The sequence below is a fragment of the Mustela putorius genome, unplaced genomic scaffold (genome assembly GCF_011764305.1).
Source record: "Mustela putorius furo isolate JIRA1106 unplaced genomic scaffold, ASM1176430v1.1 tig00000475_pilon_pilon_pilon, whole genome shotgun sequence".
In the NCBI taxonomy this organism is placed as follows: domain Eukaryota; kingdom Metazoa; phylum Chordata; class Mammalia; order Carnivora; family Mustelidae; genus Mustela; species Mustela putorius.
In genome coordinates, this window is record NW_025421394.1 from 172,399 (window position 1) to 191,846 (window position 19,448).

Below are 19,448 nucleotides of genomic sequence, written 5' to 3' on the forward strand. Positions count from 1 at the left end.
AGGCCCACACCCCATCACCTAATAGTAAAATTCACAAGTCTTAGTGACAAAGAGAAAATCCTGAAAGCAGCCTGGGAAAAGAAGTCTGTAACATACAATGGTAAAAATATTAGATTGGCAGCTGACTTATCCACAGAGACCTGGCAGGCCAGAAAGAGCTGGCATGATATTTTCAGAGCACTAAAAGAGAAAAACAGGCAGCCCAGAATACTATATCCAGCTAGGCTATCATTGAAAATAGAAGGAGAGATTAAAAGCTTCCAGGACAAACAAAAACTGAAAGAATTTGCAAAAACCAAACCAGCTCTACAGGAAATGTTGAAAGGGGTCCTCTAAGCAAAGAGAGAACCTATAAGTGGTAGATCAGTAAGGAAGAGAGACCATATACAGTAACAGTCACCTTACAGGCAATACGATGGCACTAAATTCATATCTCTCAATAGTTACCCTGAATGTGACTGGGCTAAATGCCCCTGTCAAAAGACACAGGGTATCAGAATGGATAAAAAACCAAAACCCATCTATATGTTGCCTCCAAGAAACTCATTTTAAGCCTGAAGACACCTCCCGATTTAAAGTGAGGGGGTGGAAAAGAATTTACCATGCTAATGGACATCAGAAGAAAGCAGGAGTGGCAATCCTTATATCAGATCAATTAGATTTTAAGCCAAAGACTATAATAAGAGATGTGAAAGGACGCTATATCATACTCAAAGGGTCTGTCCAACAAGAAGATCTAAAAATTTTAAATATCTATGCCCCCAACGTGGGAGCAGCCAACTATATAAACCAATTAATAACAAAATCAAAGAAGCACATCAACAATAATACAATAATAGTAGGGGACTTTAACACTCCCCTCACTGAAATGGACAGATCATCCAAGCAAAAGATCAGCAAGGAAATAACGGCCTTAAGCAACACACTGGACCAGATGGACATCACAGATATATTCAGAACATTTCATCCCAAAGCAACAGAATACACATTCTTCTCTAGTGCACATGGAACATTCTCCAGAATAGATCACATCCTTGGTCCTAAATCAGGACTCAACCGGGATCATTCCCTGCATATTTTCAGACCACAATGCTCTAAAGCTAGAACTCACCCACAAACGGAAGTTTGGAAAGAACCCAAATACATGGAGACTAAACAGCATCCTTCTAAAGAATGAATGGGTCAACCGGGAAATTAAAGAAGAATTGAAAAAAAATCATGGAAACAAATGATAATGAAAATACAACGGTTCAAAATCTGTGGGACACAGCAAAGGTAGTCCTGAGAGGAAAATATATAGCAGTACAAGCCTTTCTCAAGAAACAAGAAAGGTCTCAGGTACACAACCTAACCCTACACAAAAAGGAGCTGGAGAAAGAACAAGAAAGTAACCCTAAGCCCAGCAGGAGAAGAGAAATCATAAAGATCAAAGCAGAAATAAATAAAATAGAAACCAAAAAAACAATAGAACAAATCAACGAAACTAGGAGCTCGTTCTTTGAAAGAATTAATAAAATTGATAAACCCCTGGCCAGACTTATCAAAAAGAAAAGAGAAAGGACCCAAATAAATAAAATCATGAATGAAAGAGGAGAGATCACAACTAACACCAAAGAAATACAAACTATTATAAGAACATACTATATAGATAATTTTTTAACCTATTTACCGTCACAGTGAGATGTTCAATACATCAAATTCCATAACCTTCTAACCTGAACTTTTTGACACATATACCTGTGTTTTCCTTTTGCATTTCTATTTTTTAATTTCTTTTTTTAAATTTTAGTTTAGTTTAGTCTAGTTTATTCCTTATTAAAATTTTTATTTTCTAATATTCACAGAGAGTTAAACTTCAAGGTCCCCTTTCCCCAATCAATGCTACCCCTATAGGTAATCCAATTCTTAATCCCCTTTATCTTAGGAATGTTGAGTCCTGTAACAAAGATGTCAAGATACATCCAGGAAGAATCAAAACAACCTTCCTCGCCCACACTGAGAATTTATAAACACTCTCCCATTTTTTCCTTCCACCAGTGTTTCTGTGGTTTTGTGTTTGTCCTGATAGTGTATAAATCTTACACTTGGGGTTCTTTTTAAAAAAATATTTTATTTATTCATTTTTAAAAATTTTTTTCAATTTATTTTCAGAAAAACAATATTCATTATTTTTTCACCACACCAGGTGCTCCATGCAATCCGTGCCCTCTATAATACCCACCACCTGGTACCCCGACCTCCCACACCCCCACCACTTCAAACCACTCAGATTGTTATTCAGAGTCCACAGTCTCTCATGATTCACCTCCCTTTCCAAGTTACCCCAACTCCCTTCTCCTCTCTAACATCCCTGTCCGCCATGATATTTGTTATGCTCCACAAATAAGTGAAACCATATGATAATTGACTCTCTCTGCTGATTTATTTCACTCAGCATAATCTCTTCCAGTCCCATCCATGTTGCTACAAAAGTTGGGTATTCATCCTTTCTGATGGAGGCATAACACTCCATAGTGTATATGGACCACATCATCCTTATCCATTCTTCAGTTGAAGGGCATCTTGATTCTTTCCATAGTTTGGTGACCATGGCCATTGCTGCTATAAACATTTGGGTACAGATGGCCCTTCTTTTCACGACATCTCCATCTTTGGGTTAAATACCCAGGAGTGCAATTGCAGGGTCATAGGGAAATTCTATTTTTAATTTCTTGAGGAATCTCCACACTGTTCTCCAAAGAGGCTGCACCAACTTGCATTCCCACCAACAGTGTAAGGGTTCTTTTTGACGAGGTTCTTACTTTACTTGCATATATATATATATATATATATATATGCAAATATATATATATATATGCAAATATATATATATATATATATTTCTTTTTCTCTTGTCATATACTTTTATCAGTCCTTTTGTTTGTCTGTTTTTGTTTGTATACTTCATAAATCTTACCTTGGGGCCAATTTGGACTGAACCTTCTCTTTTTTTAAAAATTTTTTATTTTTTATAAACATGTATTTTTATCCCCAGGGGTACAGGTCTGTGAATCACCAGGTTTACACACTTCACAGCACTCACCAAAGCACATACCCTCCCCAATGTCCATAATCCCACCCCCTTCTCCCAAACCCCCTCCCCCCAGCAACCCTCAGTTTGTTTTGTGAGATTAAGAGTCACTTATGGATTGTCTCCCTCCAAATCCCATCTTGTTTCATTGATTCTTCTCCTACCCACTTAAGCCCCCATGTTGCATCACCACTTCCTCATATCAGGGAGATCATATGATAGTTGTCTTTCTCTGCTTTAATTATTTCGCTAAGCATGATACGCTCTAGTTCCATCCATGTTGTCGCAAATGGCAAGATTTTATTTCTTTTGATGGCTGCATAGTATTCCATTGTGTATATATACCACATCTTCTTGATCCATTCATCTGAACCTTCTCTTTTATCTCAACTTTCGTTCCTGTCTCTCTCTCCTTTTTTCTTTTCTTTTTTTCTCACATTCCGGTGGGGAACCGTGATTGCTCAGAAACTTTCCAGGGTGCACCTTGACTGCACCACAGTCGATACATCCAGCTACACCCGTTCAGCCATCTCTCACCAAAATGAATGGGAGGAGGAATGCCAAACAGAAAAAAAAATACAGTGGATGGGCCTTCTGCAACAGAGCTAATGGCTATCAACATAAAAATATGTCAGAAAGAGAATTCATGCTAACATTTATCCAAGCAATAGCTAGGTTGGAGAAAGCCATGGGTGACCAAACGGAATTGATTAGGGCCAAACTGAAAACGACCAGAGATCATGTTTTCAATGTTATGGAAAAGCTGAAAGCTACCAGGGAGGAGCTTCACAATGCTCTCAATGAATTCCAATGTAATCTAAATTCTCTCAAAGCTAGGGTAACTGAGACAGAGGATAGAATTAGTGATCTGGAGTACAAACAGATAGAAAGGATCAGGAAGAAGCCTGGAACAAACATCTTAGAAGCCACGAAAACAGAATCAGGGAAATAAATGATGCCATGAAACGTTTCAAAGTCAGAATTATTGGAATCCCTGAAGGAGAGGAGAAAGAAAGAAGTCTAGAAGATAAAGTGGAACAAGTTCTTCATGAAAATTTTCTGAATCTCCTGAATGGAACCAGCGTTCATGTAGTAGACGCCTAACGGTTTCCTCTCAAGATTAGAGATTCTCGAAAGTCCTTGAGACACCTAATAGTAAGAATGAAGAATTATAATTGTAGGCATAACCTCTTGAGAAAGCAGCTGGGAAAAAGAATCTCCTTATGTACAGAGGAAAGCTGATTAGAATAATGTCAGACCTGTCCACAGAGACCTGGCAAGCCAGAAAGGGCTGGCAAGATATATTCATCGCAGTGAATGAGAAGAACATGGAGCCAAGAATCTTTATCCAGCAAGACTGACATTCAAAATGGATGGAGGGATAAAGAGTTTCCAAGACCGGCAAGGCTTAAAAGACTATGCAACCACCAAGCCGACACTGCAGGAAATATTAAGGGGAGTTGTATAAAAGAGGAAAAAGCCTAATAATAGAATTGAACAGAAATATAGAGACAGTCTACTGAAAGAAAAACTTCAAAGGTAACATGATGTCAATAAAAACGTATCTATGATTAATCACTATCAATGTGAATGGCCTAAATGCAACCATAAAATGGCACAAGGTTGCAGATTGGAAAAAATGACTGGACCCATCCATATGTTGTCTACAAGAGACCCATTTTGAACCTAAAGATACACCCAGACTGAAAGTGAAGTGATGGAGAAGCATCTTGCATGCTAATGGTCCTCACAAGTAGGACAGGGTAGCTATTCTCATATAAGACAAATTAGATTTTAAACTAATGACTGTAGTCAGAGATACAGAAGGACACTACATCATTCTTAAAGGGACTATCCACCAAGATTATCTAACAATTGTAAATATCTATGCCCCCAACATGGGGGCAGCCAATTACATAAGAAAACTGTTAATCAAGATAAAGCATCATATTGATATGAATACATCAATAGTAGGAGATCTTAACACGCCTCTCTCAGAAGTAGACAGATCATCGAAGCAGAAAATCAATAAAGAAACAAGAGCATTGAATGACACATTGGACCAGATGGACCTCATAGATATATACAGAACATTCCACCCTACAAAAACAGAATACTCATTCTTCTCAAGTGCACATGGAAACTTCTCCAGAATAGAGCACATACTGGGTCACAAATCAGGACTCAACCGATACCAAAAGACTGAGATTATTAGCTACACATTCTCAGATCACAATGCTTTGAAACTGGAGCTCAACCACAAGGAAAAGTTCAGAAGGAACGCCAACACCTGGAAGCTAAAGACCACCTTGCTTAAGAATGCTTGGATCAACCAGGAAATTAAAGAAGAACTGAAACAATACATGAAAACCAATGAGAATGAAGACACTTCGATCCAAAACCTATGGGATACAGCAAAGGCGGTCCTAAGGGGGAAATACATAGCCATCCAAGCCTCCCTCAAAAAAATTGAAAAATCCAGAACACAGCAGCTGTCTCTACACCTTAAAGAACTGGAGAATCAACAACAAATTAAACCAACTCCACACACAAGAAGGGAAATCATCAAGATTAGAGCTGAGATCGATGAGGTAGAAACCAGAGATACAGTAGAACGTATCAGTGAAACTAGAAGCTGGTTTTATGAAGGAATCAATAAGATCGATAAACCATTGGCCACACTAATCCAAAAGAAAAGAGAGAAAGCCCAAATTCATAAAATTATGGGTGAAAAGAGAGAGATCACAATGAACACCAAGGAAGTAGAAACAATCATCAGAAGTTATTATCAACAGTTATATGCCAATTGGCTAAGCAACCTAGATGAAATGGATGCATTCCTGGAAAACTATAAACTCCCAACATTGAACCAGAAATTGACAACCTGAATAGACTTATATCTAATAACGAGATTGAAGCAGTGATCAAAAACCTCCCAAAAACAGGAGCCCAGGACCTGAAGGATTCCCTGGGGAATTCTACCAAATTTTCAAAGAAGAAATAACACCTATTCTCCTGAAGCTGTTTCAAAAAATTGAAGCACAAGCAAAACGTCCAGACTCTTTCTATGAAGCCAGCATTACCTTGATCCCCAAACCAGGCAAGGCCCTACCAAAAAGGAGAATTTCAGACCAATATCACTGAAAATATGGATGCCCTAAGATTCTCAACAATATCCTAGCAAACAGGATCCAACAGCACATTAAAAAGATTATCCACCATGACCAGGTGAGATTCATCCCTGGGCTACAAGGGTGGTTCAACATTCGCAAATCAATCAATGTGATACAACAAATTAATAAGAGAAGAGAGAAGAACCACATGATTCTCTCAATTGATGCAGAAAAAGCATTTGAGAAAATCGAGCATCCGTTCCTGATTAAAACGCTTCAAAGTATAGGGATTGAGGGAACATTCCTGAACTTCATCAAATCTATCTATGAAAGACCCACAGAAAATATCATCCTCAATGGGAAAAAGCTTGTAGCCTTCCTGTTGAGATCAGGAACATGACAAGGATGCCCACTCTCACCACTCTTGTTCAACATAGTATTAGAAGTCCTAGCAACAACAATCAGACAACAAAGAGAAATAAAAGGTATCCAAATTGGCAATGAAGAAGTCAAACTCTCTCTCTTCACAGATGACATGATTCATTATATGGAAAACCCAAAAGAATCCACCCAAACTACTAGCACTCATACAGCAATTCAGCAATGTGGCTGGATACAAAGTCAATGTACAGAAATCAGTGGCTTTCTTATACACTAACAATGAAAGTACAGAAAGGGAAATTAGAGAATCATTTCCATTTACTATAGCACCAAGATCGGTAAGTTACCGGGGAATAAACCTAACCAAAGAGGTAAAGGATCTGTACTCGAAGAACTACAGAACACTCATGAAAGAAATTGAAGAAGACACAGAAAGATGGAAGACCATTCCATGCTCTTGGATCGGAAGAATAAACATTGTTAACATGTCTATACTCCCTAGAGCAATCTATACTTTTAATGCTATTCCGATTAAAATTCCACCAGTATTCTTCAAATAGCTGGAGCAAATAGGCCAAAAATTTGTATGGAATCAGAAGAGACCCCGAATCACTAAGGAAATGTGGAAAAACAAAATAAAACTGGGGGCATCACGTTACTTGATTTCAAGCTTTATTACAAAGCTGTGATCACCAAGACAGCATGGTACTGGCATAAAAAAAGACACAGAGACCAGTGGAACAGAGTAGAGAACGCAGATATGGACCCTCAACTGTATGGTCAAATAATCTTCGACAAAACAGGAAAAAATATACAGTGGAAAAAAGACAGTCTCTTCAATAAATGGTGCTAGGAAAACGGGGCAGCTATATGTAGAAGAATGAAATTCAACCATTGTCTTACACTATACTCAACGATAAAGTCAAAATGGATAAAAGACTGGTCTATGTGTCCTGTTTTTTTAAAAAAAAATTAAAATTTATTTATTTTCAGCATAACAGTATCATTATTTTTTAACCACACCCAGTGCTCCATGCAATCTGTGCCCTCTATTATACCCACCACCAGGTACCCCGACCTCCCACCCCACCCCGCCACTTCAAACACCTCAGACTGTGTCTGTTTTTATGCCAGTACCATGCTGTCTTGCTGATCACAGCTTTGTAGTAAAGTTTGAAATCAGGTAACCTGATGCCCCCAGTTTTATTTTTGTTTTTGAACATTTCCTTAGCAATTCGGGGTCTCTTCTGATTCCATACAGATTTTAGGATTATTTGTTCCAGCTCTTTGAAGAATACCGGTGGAATTTTGATCAGAATAGCATTAAAAGTATAGATTGCTCTGGGAAGTATAGACATGTTAACAATGTTTATTCTTCCCATCCAAGAGCATGGAAGGGTCTTCCATTTTTCTGTGTCTTCTTCAATTTATTTCATGAGTGTTCTATTGTTCCTCGAGTACAGATCCTTTACCTCTTTGGTTAGGTTTATTCTCAGGTATCTTATGCTTCTTGGTGCTACACAAAAATAAACTCAAATCGGATAAAAGACTTCAATGTGAGACAGGAATCCATCAGAATCCTAGAGGAGAACATAGGCAGTAATCTCTTCGATATCAGCCACAGTAACTTCTTTCATGTTATGTCTCCAAAGGCAAAGTAAACAAAAGTTAAAATGAACTTTTGCGACTTCATCAAAATCAAAAGCTTCTGCACAGCAAAGGAAACAGTCAAGAAAACAAAGTGGCAACCCACGGAATGGGAGAAGATATTTGCAAATGACAGTACAGACAACAGGTTGATACCCAGGATCTATAAAGAGCTCCTCAAACTCAACACACACAAAACAGAGAATCCTATCAAAAAATGGGCAGAAGATATGAACAGACACTTCTCCAATGAAGACATACAAATGGCTATCAGACATATGAAACAATGTTCATCATCACTAGCCATCAGGGAGATTCAAATTAAAACGACATTGAGATATCACCTTACACCAGTTAGAATGGCCAAAATTAGCAAGACAGGAAACATGTTTTGGAGAGAATGTGGAGAAAGGAGAACCTTCTTCCAGTGTTTGTGGGAATGCAAGTTGGTGCAGCCTCTTTGGAGAACAGCATGGAGATTCCTCAAGAAATTAAAAATAGAAGTTCCCTATGACCCGGCAATTGCACTCCTGGGTATTTACTCCAAAGATACAGATGTCGTGAAAAGAAGGGCCATCTGTACCCCAATGTTTATAGCAGCAATGGCCACGGTCGCCAAACTGTGGAAAGAACCAAGATGCCCTTCAACAGACGAATGGATAAGGAAGATGTGGTTAATATACACTATGGAGTATTATGCCTCCATCAGAAAGGACGAATACCCAACTTTTGTAGCAACATGGACGGAACTGGAAGAGATTATGCTGAGTGAATTAAGTCAAGCGGAAAGAGTCAATTATCATATGATTTCACTTATTTGTGGAGCCTAACAAATAACATGGAGGATATGGAGAGATAGAGAGGAGTAGGGAGTTGGGGGAAATTGGAAGGGGAGGTGAACCATGAGAGACTATGGACTGTGAAAAACAATCTGTGGGTTTTGACGGGGTTGGGTGTGGGAGGTTGGGGTACCAGGTGGTGGGTATTATAGAGGGCACAGATTGCATGGAGCACTGGGTGTGGTGCAAAAATAATGATTACTGTTATGCTGAAAATAAATAAAAAATTGTGGAGCATAACAAATATCATGGAGGGCAAGGGGTGTTAGAGAGGAGAAGGGAGTTGGGGTAAATTGGAACGGGTGGTGAATCATGGGAGACTATGGACTGTGAAAAACAATCTGAGGGTTTTGAAGGGGTGGGGAATGGGAGGTCGGGGTACCAGGTGGTGGGTATTATAGAGGGCACAATTTGCATGGAGCACTGGGTGTGGTAAAAAAATAATGAATACTGTTATGCTGAAAATAAATAAATTAATAAATAAAGGAAAAAAGAAAAAAATAATGAATACTGTTATCCTGACAATAAATAAAAAATAAATTAAAAAAATAAGCAAGTGACTTCCTAAACCTACAAGCTATAAAACCTTAAAAATCTAAGGATTAGTTATGTTTTTCAGATTGAGTCCCTTTATAGTAATAGGAGTTCAGTAATTGGGATCTTGGTTGTTTTTAACCATTCAATTTCAGAGAAGTGGTAATTAGTAAATACCTGAATAATATCAGCTTTGTTTAATGGAAATATCCTTCTGTGGTATGTTGTGAAGTTCAGGATAATGAACACAATCATTGTTTGCAGTTATTTTTTAAGTTTTTATTTCAATTACCGTTATTTAACATAGGGCATATTTAACAAGACCCAAGCCTACATAACCCATCTGCCACCCCTCTGTTAACCATCAGTCTGTTATCTGTAGTTAAGAGTATATTTCTTGTTTTCTCTCTCCCCCCCCCTTTTCTCCTTTATTTTGTTTCTAAAATTCAACATATGAGTAAAATTATATGGAATTTGTCTTTCACTCACTAATACACTTAGCATGAAACTCTCCAGCTCCATCCAAGTCATTGGAAATGTCAGGATTTCATTCTTTTGTATGAGTGAGTAACGTTCCACTCTCTGTACCTATACCACATCTTCTATATAATTCATCAATGAGTGGACACGTGGGCTGTTTGTATAGTTTGGCTATTGTAAATAATGCTGCTTTTAATATACGGGTGTGAGGTTCTCTGTGAGCTAGTCTTTTTGTGCTCTTTGGGTAAATATCCAGTCATGTGTTTGCTGGATCAAGGGGTAGTTCTACTTTTAAGTATTTAGGGAATCTACACCCTGTTTTCCAGAGTGGCTGCACCCTGCACACTCCACATCCAACCAGTGAATTCTGCAGGGCCTCAGTTCTAAGGAGGTGGTATCAGTTCTCATTTAACAAGCCCAGCAGAGCACACCTACTTAAAAGTACCCAGTTTCTGTCCAAGGACTAAACACAGACCACTGCGGGTTAGAAGGGGCTCTGTAACAATTGGCCTGAAGGCAATTCCTGCTAAAACAGAATAGCAGAGAACAAACAGTACACAGTACACTCCGGTACACACCAGAGATCTCTCTGAATCACCAAGCCCTCAACAAAACTGGCTTTTGTAATATACATAAGAAGGTAGAATCTTAGGGAAAATGACAAGATGGAGGAATTCAGTTTCAGGTGCAATTCTGATCAACCTCAGCTTAGGTTTTCTTAGATCAGTCCCTTTGACCCCACAGGGTGAGCAGAAGACTTGTATTCTGTCTCCAGATCCAGTAGTTTCCATTCCTGAAAGGATCCTGTGCATCAAGAACACTGCCATCCAGCCAAACCATTCACAATGCCGAAATATCCACTGCACTGGGATACTGAATGCTGTGGACAAAATACCTGCTATTCTCATCCTTTTGGAGCACCCTTGACTGCTTGAAGTGCCTGTCTCATTTTTGACAAATGCTTATTACTCTGTGTGACTTGTTGGGTGAGAGTATGTGCCTGGACCCCAGGTGGCAACAGTCACTTACTGCAAAATGATATATTAATTGAACAATATTCAATGGGCTTCCCACATTAAAACAGCAGTTGGGTTCATAGGACCACTGGATCAGAGGAGGAAGGGAAATAAGGTTAAGATATTCTGAAATAAAACAGCAGGTTGCCATTTTAAACCTCAATATATAAAGCACTGGGTACTTAGACACCATCTTTGAAGCAAAAAAATGTCGAAGATATTAAAAAATGCAGATACATTTCTTGGTCCCCTTAGAAAGTTGAGGTCACAGAGGAGTCCATCCCCTGCACTACAAAGAGGCACAGACCTGGCTGAGTCTATAAGTCTTGCACAGAAACCTTTCATTTCTATAGGAATCGGTGTGCTTCTAGGTGATATTAGCATTGGATTCCTGTTGTGTAACAGGTTTCCTTTCCCAGTGCAGGTGAGTATCCTCCAACCCATTGAGAACCTGAAGAGAACAAAGGCGTAAGAAGGGGGAGGTTACCCTTTTTATTTCAATATCATTGCCTGAGCTGCTCATCTCCTCTTTTCCTTCCCTACTCTTGGACTGAGCAATACATCAAGGGATCCCCTGGTTCTCCATCCAACAGCCTGAGAATGGTTTACTCCACCCTCCCCACCAGCTTGTAGAGGACGGAGCCTGGGACTTCTCAGGCTCTCTTACCATGGGATCTAATTACGTATGTTCTTTCTGCAGGTGAAATTTCAGCTGGAAATGAATAATAGTTCTTCATTATGTACATGCTTCTTGGCATATGGTATTGTCAGCCTTTTTGTATTTTAGCCATTCCTAGTGGAGGTGTAGTGGTATCTTGTGAGGATGAACATACTGATGTATATAATTACCTCTTTCTAGAATAGGACATTTTGCTGATACATGTTCCTTGAAGAAATGCTAAGAATAGTGGTACCATCATGGATATAGAGGATGTAGGGATGGTGAAGTGCACCCCCTGCCCATTCCCATGTCCAGTTTGTGCCACACAAGTTGTTAAGAGCTGTGGCAGATGCTTATTGGTAAGTCACAGTCTTGGACTTTAAAATTTTGGAGGAAAGCCATGCTATTATTTGCAGATGATGATTCTTCTTTTGAGAAATAGCTAGAAGCCTGTTCCTGGATCTTAGGAACTATAGGTTCATGCCCGAGTCACCAGGCTGCCATGGAAATTGAGCTGTCCATCTTGAAGTGGGTGCTATTTGAATGTCCAAGCCATAAAGTGGAGCATGTACAGTGATACTCCATCAGCTGATGGAAGAAATGATGGTGTCTGAAGAGATCCTGAAGACACAAGTAAGTCACATGAAGAATTTTCCACATGCATGAAGAATTTTCCACATGCCCATGATTCCCCCATCCTCCTATACTGCTTTCTCTCTCCTAACCTACATATATGGCCTCATGGGGAGAGTCCTACAATTACTTCGGAGGGGAAGAAAAAGTTGAATCTGGTTCACATTTGTTTCTGCATGATATTCAGACACCAGTTAAAGGCAAAACTCACTAGTCTTTTTTGAAAAATTTTATTTCTCTTAAATTTCTTTTTTTTTTGAATTATTTATTTTTAAAATTTCTTTTCAGTGTTACAGAATTCATTGTTTATGTACCCCACCCAGTGCTCCATGCAATATGTTACCTCCACAATATCCACCACCAGGCTCAGCCAACCTCCTACCCCAGTCGCCTCCAAAACCTTCAGTTAGTTCCTCAGAGGGGACTGACTTGTCTTATCATGTTCTCCACGTCCCCAGAGCACTTGTTTTATATGACAGAAATTGCTTAATGAATAGAGGATTACAGCATTAATTCAGTGGCAACGTCTTGAAAATTTGAGGCAGAGTTGAGATCCTTCTGGAAAGAAGATGTTGGTAATCCTGTCAGGTAATGGCCTGGCTTGAAGATTTGGCTGACAACAGGGAGAATACATCATTGGTAGAGTATGAAAGTAGCTCTATATCCCAGTTTTCAATCTTTTCCAGTTACAGAAATGAGGACCTTAGTTATCATGCTTACGTCCTCCTTATTTTTTTTTAAAATATGTGTATGTTTTTGTTTTGTTTCTGTCTTTTTCTTTGCCATGTACATAAGATGTATTGACTTTATATCATTGCATTTAAGAATTCTTAATTATGCATCATAGTATTTCAGTTGAATGATATCAGTGAGAAGAGAAAACACCACTGAAGAGCTTCACCTCCTCTTCTGGGGAAGGTTTCAGATGGTTTTGGTTGTATGCTGGATACTTGTATCATATATGGTGAAATTGTGACTGTGTTATTTTCTTTGTTTGCAGAATGAGTGTGATTAAGGCAATGAGTATGGAGGCCCAGTTTATGGGACGTTGATGGTTGATGGTTAGCTCAATGTGTCAGTGTGACAGGGGCATGGTTGAGCGGATTGAACATTGTTTCTCTGGGTGTCTGTGATGTTGTTTCTGGAATGGATTGGCATTTGCATCCATGGTCTCTCTGTACGTGGGCATCATCCAATCCATGAAGGTTCTGAGTAGAATAAAAGGTTGAGGGAGGAGGAATTCCCTCATGTTTACTTCCTGTGTGCATGCTTGAGCAGGGACACTGGTCACCTCCTGCCCTTGGATGCAGTTACACCTTCAGGTCTCCAGGATCTCTGACTAGACCACACTGAGAATCTGATGGGAATTACATCCCTGGCTGTCCTGGGTCTCCACCTTGTGATAGTAGATCATGGGACTTCTCAGTCTCTTCAGTGATATATGCAGTGGGCTACGTGTTCCTTTCCTCAGGAGAACTATGACTAATACATGGAGCTTCTGGTATGTTCTTGTGGCTTGTAAGTGCTAAAATATGTCAGACATGTGAAGGGCTACAATCAAAATTCTATGAATGAAGTGCCATGTGTGTTTGGGTCAAGAGCTGGGTGAGGATAATGAGGAGTAAAGAGATGATGAAAATATCATGAGATCTAAGAAGGGAAAGACCCCTGGTCCTTGGACACCGATGGGGGAAGATAGATTCTGCTCATCCTGGGGGCGATTCTTAAAGCCTTGCAGAAACAAGAGTGCAGATTAAAGTCTCGAGACGACGTCATCTTTCCAAAACACAGAGCAGATTTCGCAGGTCCTGATTTTTTTGCTCTGATGTGAATATCACTTCACGGTGGCTGGCTTATGGAGACTCCCTGCAATCTCCCTTTATCTTCCAATATTTCCCCCAAAGATTTACGTTTCTCCACTTCCTACCTCACAAAAACCAGCCAGTCATTTTGCTGCTTGTAAAAATCCAGAAAGACAACTATCATATGATCTCCCTGATATGAGGAAGTGGTGATGCAACATGGGGGCTTAAGTGGGTGCGAGAAGAATAAATGAAAGAAGATGGGATTGGGAGGGAGACAAACCATAAGTGACTCTTAATCTCACAAAACAAACTGAGGGTTGCTGGGGGGAGGGGGTTTGGGAGAAAGGGGTGGTATTATGGACATTGGGGAGGGTATGTGTTTTGGTGAGTGCTGTGAAGTGTGTAAACCTGGTGATTCACAGACCTGTACCCCTGGGGATAAAAATATATGTTTATAAAAAATAAAAAATTATATTAAAAAAATCCAGAAAATTGTTCTTACATCAGAGGTTGAATTTGTGTGTGTTCAGAATGGTTTGATGCACATCCAGCTAAATTCAAGGGACCAGCAGAAAGGAGGTCCCTTCTCTGCTGCCATCTTGCTCCTCATCTCCTGAAACACAGACTCTGAATTACAGACTAGATCAGATTGATTTCTTTCCTTTTATTTTGTTTTAAATTTTTATTTTATTTTTTTAATTTTTATGTATTCTTAAGTTAAAATATTTTAAATGATTGTATTTATTTAACAGAAAATGCAAGTAAAGGGAACAGGAATTCAATTTAGTTAACAGATAGTGCATTCCTGGTTTCAGAGGTAGAATTCAGTGATTCATCAGGTGCATATAACACCGAGTGCTCATTCCATCACGTGCCCTCCTTAATGCCCATGAGGCAGTTATCCCATCCCCCACCCCAGCCACCTCTAGTTTGAACACAAAATTTTGAGTATTATTTCAGGATTTAGATTGGGAAATGTTTCTCCTAGAATTCTAGTATTAAGTATTTATTTTCTCACATTATCTCATTAAATTTCATTTTAAAATTATGTTCATTTAGCCACCATATAGTACATCGTTAGTTTTTGATGTCGTTCAACAACTCATTATTTGCATGAAGCACACAGTGCTCACTCATCATGTGTCCTCATTGTCCATCACCGAGTTTCCCCATCCGGCCCGTCCTACTGCTCCAAAACCCTATTTGTTCCACAGAAAATCGTATTGATTTCTGATATCATTTATTTTGGGTTTCTTCTTTTCCTTTTGATAAATCTAGGCAGAGGTTTCTCAATTTTATTGTTTTTGTTTTCCAAAAAACTATACCTTGCTTTTTTGTTCTGTTCTGTGTTTGTTTTTTCTTTTGTTTTTATATTACTTATTACTGCTCTAATCTTTACTATTTCCTTCCTTCTCCTGTATTTAAGCTTTAGTCATCAACATTCTCTAGCTCCTTCAGGTGTAATGTTAGAGTGTTTCATTCAGATTTTTCTTGCTTCTTGAGGTCTTCCTGTATACTGTGTATTTTTGTCTTAGGACCACCATTGCTGCAGAAAAATTAGGGCAAAGTGAAAAAGGTTTCATGATTGTATGTGTGTGTGTGTTTATGCCTGTGTGTGTGTCATGTCCAGACTACATATCACACCTGGTGGGGGCTTCACTGTTTTCCCATGTAGTCTCTAACACTGATGCTCTGAGAATTGTTTCAGACAGTGACTCCCCAACCAAGACCCTTTCTTCTTTTTCTTTTAATTGTTGATGCCTCTGGTGGCCTCATGTCCAGCATGCACTTTATGCTACTTCTAGGGAGTTTGCACTTTGAAGAGGGTGGAACTGTGCTACACAGTGAGAGCAGATGGGAGTCCTGTAAAGGCTCACTTGAAGAACATCAGGATATTTGTGCTTCATTGATATTTATGGACAAGAATAAACAACGTGAGTGATTCAGTTTTTTGTGCATTTTGGTGTAATTGTTTTCCCATTAGAATACATTTTCAAAGCCAGAGAGTGAAGAGGTAAGCACAGAATTATGTGTGCAGAGAAGGTCCCCGAGGGAAAGTGTTCTCTGGAGAGGAATTGCTAGATCCTGACAGGAAACCTGCTCATAACCTTCATCTGCATCTGCTCCTGGTGCTTAAAGACAGACTTTGTGAGTAGTGTGCACCCCCTGGTGGTCCAGATCCCATCCTACAGTGAGGTTTGTGTCTGGGCTCACATTGAGGGCCCCTCACTGTGTCTGTTGCACAGTAATACACGGCCGTGTCCTCGGTTCTCAGGCTGTTCATCTGCAGATACAGCGTGTTCTTGCCATTGTCTCTGGAGATGGTGAATCGGCCCTTCACAGAGTCTGTGTAGTATGTGTAACTACCACCCTTGCTAATATCTGCGACCCACTGCAGCCCCTTCCCTGGGGCCTGGTGGACCCAGCTCATGCCATAGCTACTGAAGGTGAATCCAGAGGCTGCACAGGAGAGTCTCAGGGAACCCCCAGGCTTCACCAGGTCTCCCCCAGACTCCACCAGCTGCACCTCAGACAGGACACCTGCAGACACAAGATATCATGATTAGGAATCTGTCACACACCCATGGTTTCCTTCACTCATATCCACTCACATCCCCAATGTCTGTTGTTCACCATGAATTACCTTTTAAAAGAGCAACAAGGAAAACCCAGCCAAGCACAAATTCCATGGTGAGCTGTCTGTGTCCTTTCCTGAGCACTGACTGGAACACCTGGGAATCCTGGTGCTGGGGCTCCTCTCCCAGCTGCAGAATCAGGTTTGGGCTGTTTTAATCAGCAGATGGAGGACCCTATTTGCATGTCCTCTGGCTATATATTCAGCTTGGGATCTAGTCTGACAGAGAGGCAGTGACCCAAGCAGTTGTGAATACCTTTTAGTGCTAATATAAATGTTGAAGAAAATGCTTTTTATCATATAACTTTCTAGGGTGTATACTTGTGTTCATAAGGTGTTCATGAACATATGTGGGGTGAGACTGACCCCAGGATGTAGGTCAGTGCTCCCCAGACAGGAATTGTTGCCCTTCACCCCGAATCATCTGCAGGACAGAGTGTCAGGCTATGAGGAATGTAGAACCCCTCCTCTAATGGAGATGGATTGATTTTACTTATTTTATACTTTACCATAAATACAGAGAAAATCAGCATCGTGTGGTTGTACTTTCATATCTGTAACATTCACTCTCTCTACGTCCCTTTAAAATCAACTTTGTTATTACCTATAATAAATTGAATGTGTATATGCGACACAAGATGAACGGCCCATATACGGAGTGTGTGATATATAAACACAGGTGTCACAATCAACATTATGGACAGTGAGTGCCTCAATTCTCCCTAAAATGTCCAGATTTCCCCCTGGAATTCCTCCTTCCCTTTCCCTTGTTCACCCTGTCCCCACATAGCTATTGTTCTTCCTCATGTCACTTTATACTGGCTTTAATTCTGTAGGATTCATAAATGGGGTATTGTACTCTATGTACTTTCTCTGTAGGGCTTATTTTCCCCAGAATTAATCATTGTGGGTACAGTCGTGTTGCTGTCTGGATCAGGAATCACTAGTTTTAATGACTGACAGCTCTGAAGGCAGCAGTTGGAAGCACCAGCTGGAGGAAGATAAAGAGCAGACAGAAGCCATTTGCTTCAGCCTCATCCACACACCCTCTTGACCCAGAAGATCTTTGTCCCAAAAAAGAGAAGAACTCCCTTGTTGTTCAGGAACTGATTCTGCTGGCTGTGGAGAAGAGAACTAAAGACAGGAAGAGGTGGACCAGAAAAGGTTGAGTTAGAAGCTCAGAAAGACCTGTCCATGGAAGACGTGAGGCACCATGAGGAAGCACAGCATTGGAGGAGCTGTCCTGCTGCAGAAGAAACCTGTGCACGAACAAATCCGACACTCAGGCACCAGCCTGTGGATGTCATGTCAAGTGGCCAGCCTCTGACTAGTGCCCATAACTCCCACATTCTCCACTCAGTTCCACTGTTAACCTCAGCTGTGAGCTGCAGGCACCACCTGGGAACAGCAGCTGCTCTTTGCCTCAAAACAGGAGACTTCTTTCCTTGTCACTAGTGCACGGAGAGGACTCATTTCTGCCTCTACACCTGCCCATACTCCCACAGAGTGTGGACAGAGTGGACATGTGTGGAATCTCCTTTTGTTGAGAATAGTTTCCCTGCATTACTGAGGCTCATTAGGAGGCTCAGCACATCTGGGTCTCGTACTGTCCCAAGACTTACTTACATTGAGCCATTGTGGACCTTGACTGTGGGTATTAATTGTGACTAGAATGTAGTCTCTGTCAAAACAGTGCAAATGTATTGCTACTCTGCCACCCTCCTGGTTTTCTATTTTAATTGGAAAATAAGAACCATTATGCTTTCCTGAAAACATGGTCTCTGTTTGAGATTCTGTCCTTTTCTTTGTACAAAGTGTATTTAGAACAAAGGAGTGGAACTCTAATGGGAATGCCTCGGAACTGCACAACCAGGAAGAAGACTGTGTTACCCCACATGGAGCCTCCTGGCAGCCATATCATGCTTTGGGACAGAACTGGTGAGAAGCCACATTGTTCCTTGTAAGTGCTGACAATAACAGGGAACACCGTGCTCTACAGACATGCATCAGTCCTCCCATTAACTGTAGTGGAAGCCAGATATTTGATTCCCTTCTCTGATTTTGTCTCCTAATGTTTTCAACTCTGTTAAGCCCCTTTATTGGTCACCTTCTTAGGCGGAAATTAGTAGTTTGAGAAGAGGAGTTTCCATGAGCATTGGAAAGCACAGGTTCTGTCCATAGAGGAATGTGTGCCATAAGGGTTTCCTGTCCTTCCCCGTTTTGTTAACTTCCTCCCAGGATCCTCCCAGGAAGGCGACCATGTGTGCTGGGCTTCACACAGTCTCTGCCTTCTTCCCTCATTATGCTTTTTCTCATCTGCTAGACATCGTCCTGAGACATAGTTCAGCTCAGCTAAAAACTTCCTCATAAGTCCTTCCCTGACCATGTGGCCTCCTCAGGTAAGATGATCACTTACTTCTTCGTGGCTCCCAATGTTCCCCGTGTGCATCTCCCTCAGAACACGTATACCACCATGGTACTTGTTCACAAGCAGGTAGAAGCAGAGATGCCTACAATTTTCTTAGTCCTCGAAAACAAAAGGTATCTTCATCACCTCTGCATTGTGGTGGTGCAGAATTCATTCAGCGCATGTTGAATAGTGGTTTTCCTGCAGACTGGCCATTGCTTATGGAC

General features: G+C 40.4%; 1 gene segment (V, D, J or C); it reads right to left on the bottom strand.

Moving 5' to 3' along the window:
- Window positions 1-15,645: 15,645 nt before the first annotated feature.
- Window positions 15,646-16,931, bottom strand: LOC123392247. The segment is given in 3 exon segments: window positions 15,646-15,725; window positions 16,370-16,720; window positions 16,824-16,931. Coding segments are annotated over 3 exon segments (477 nt in total).
- Between the last annotated feature and the right edge of the window lie 2,517 nt (window positions 16,932-19,448).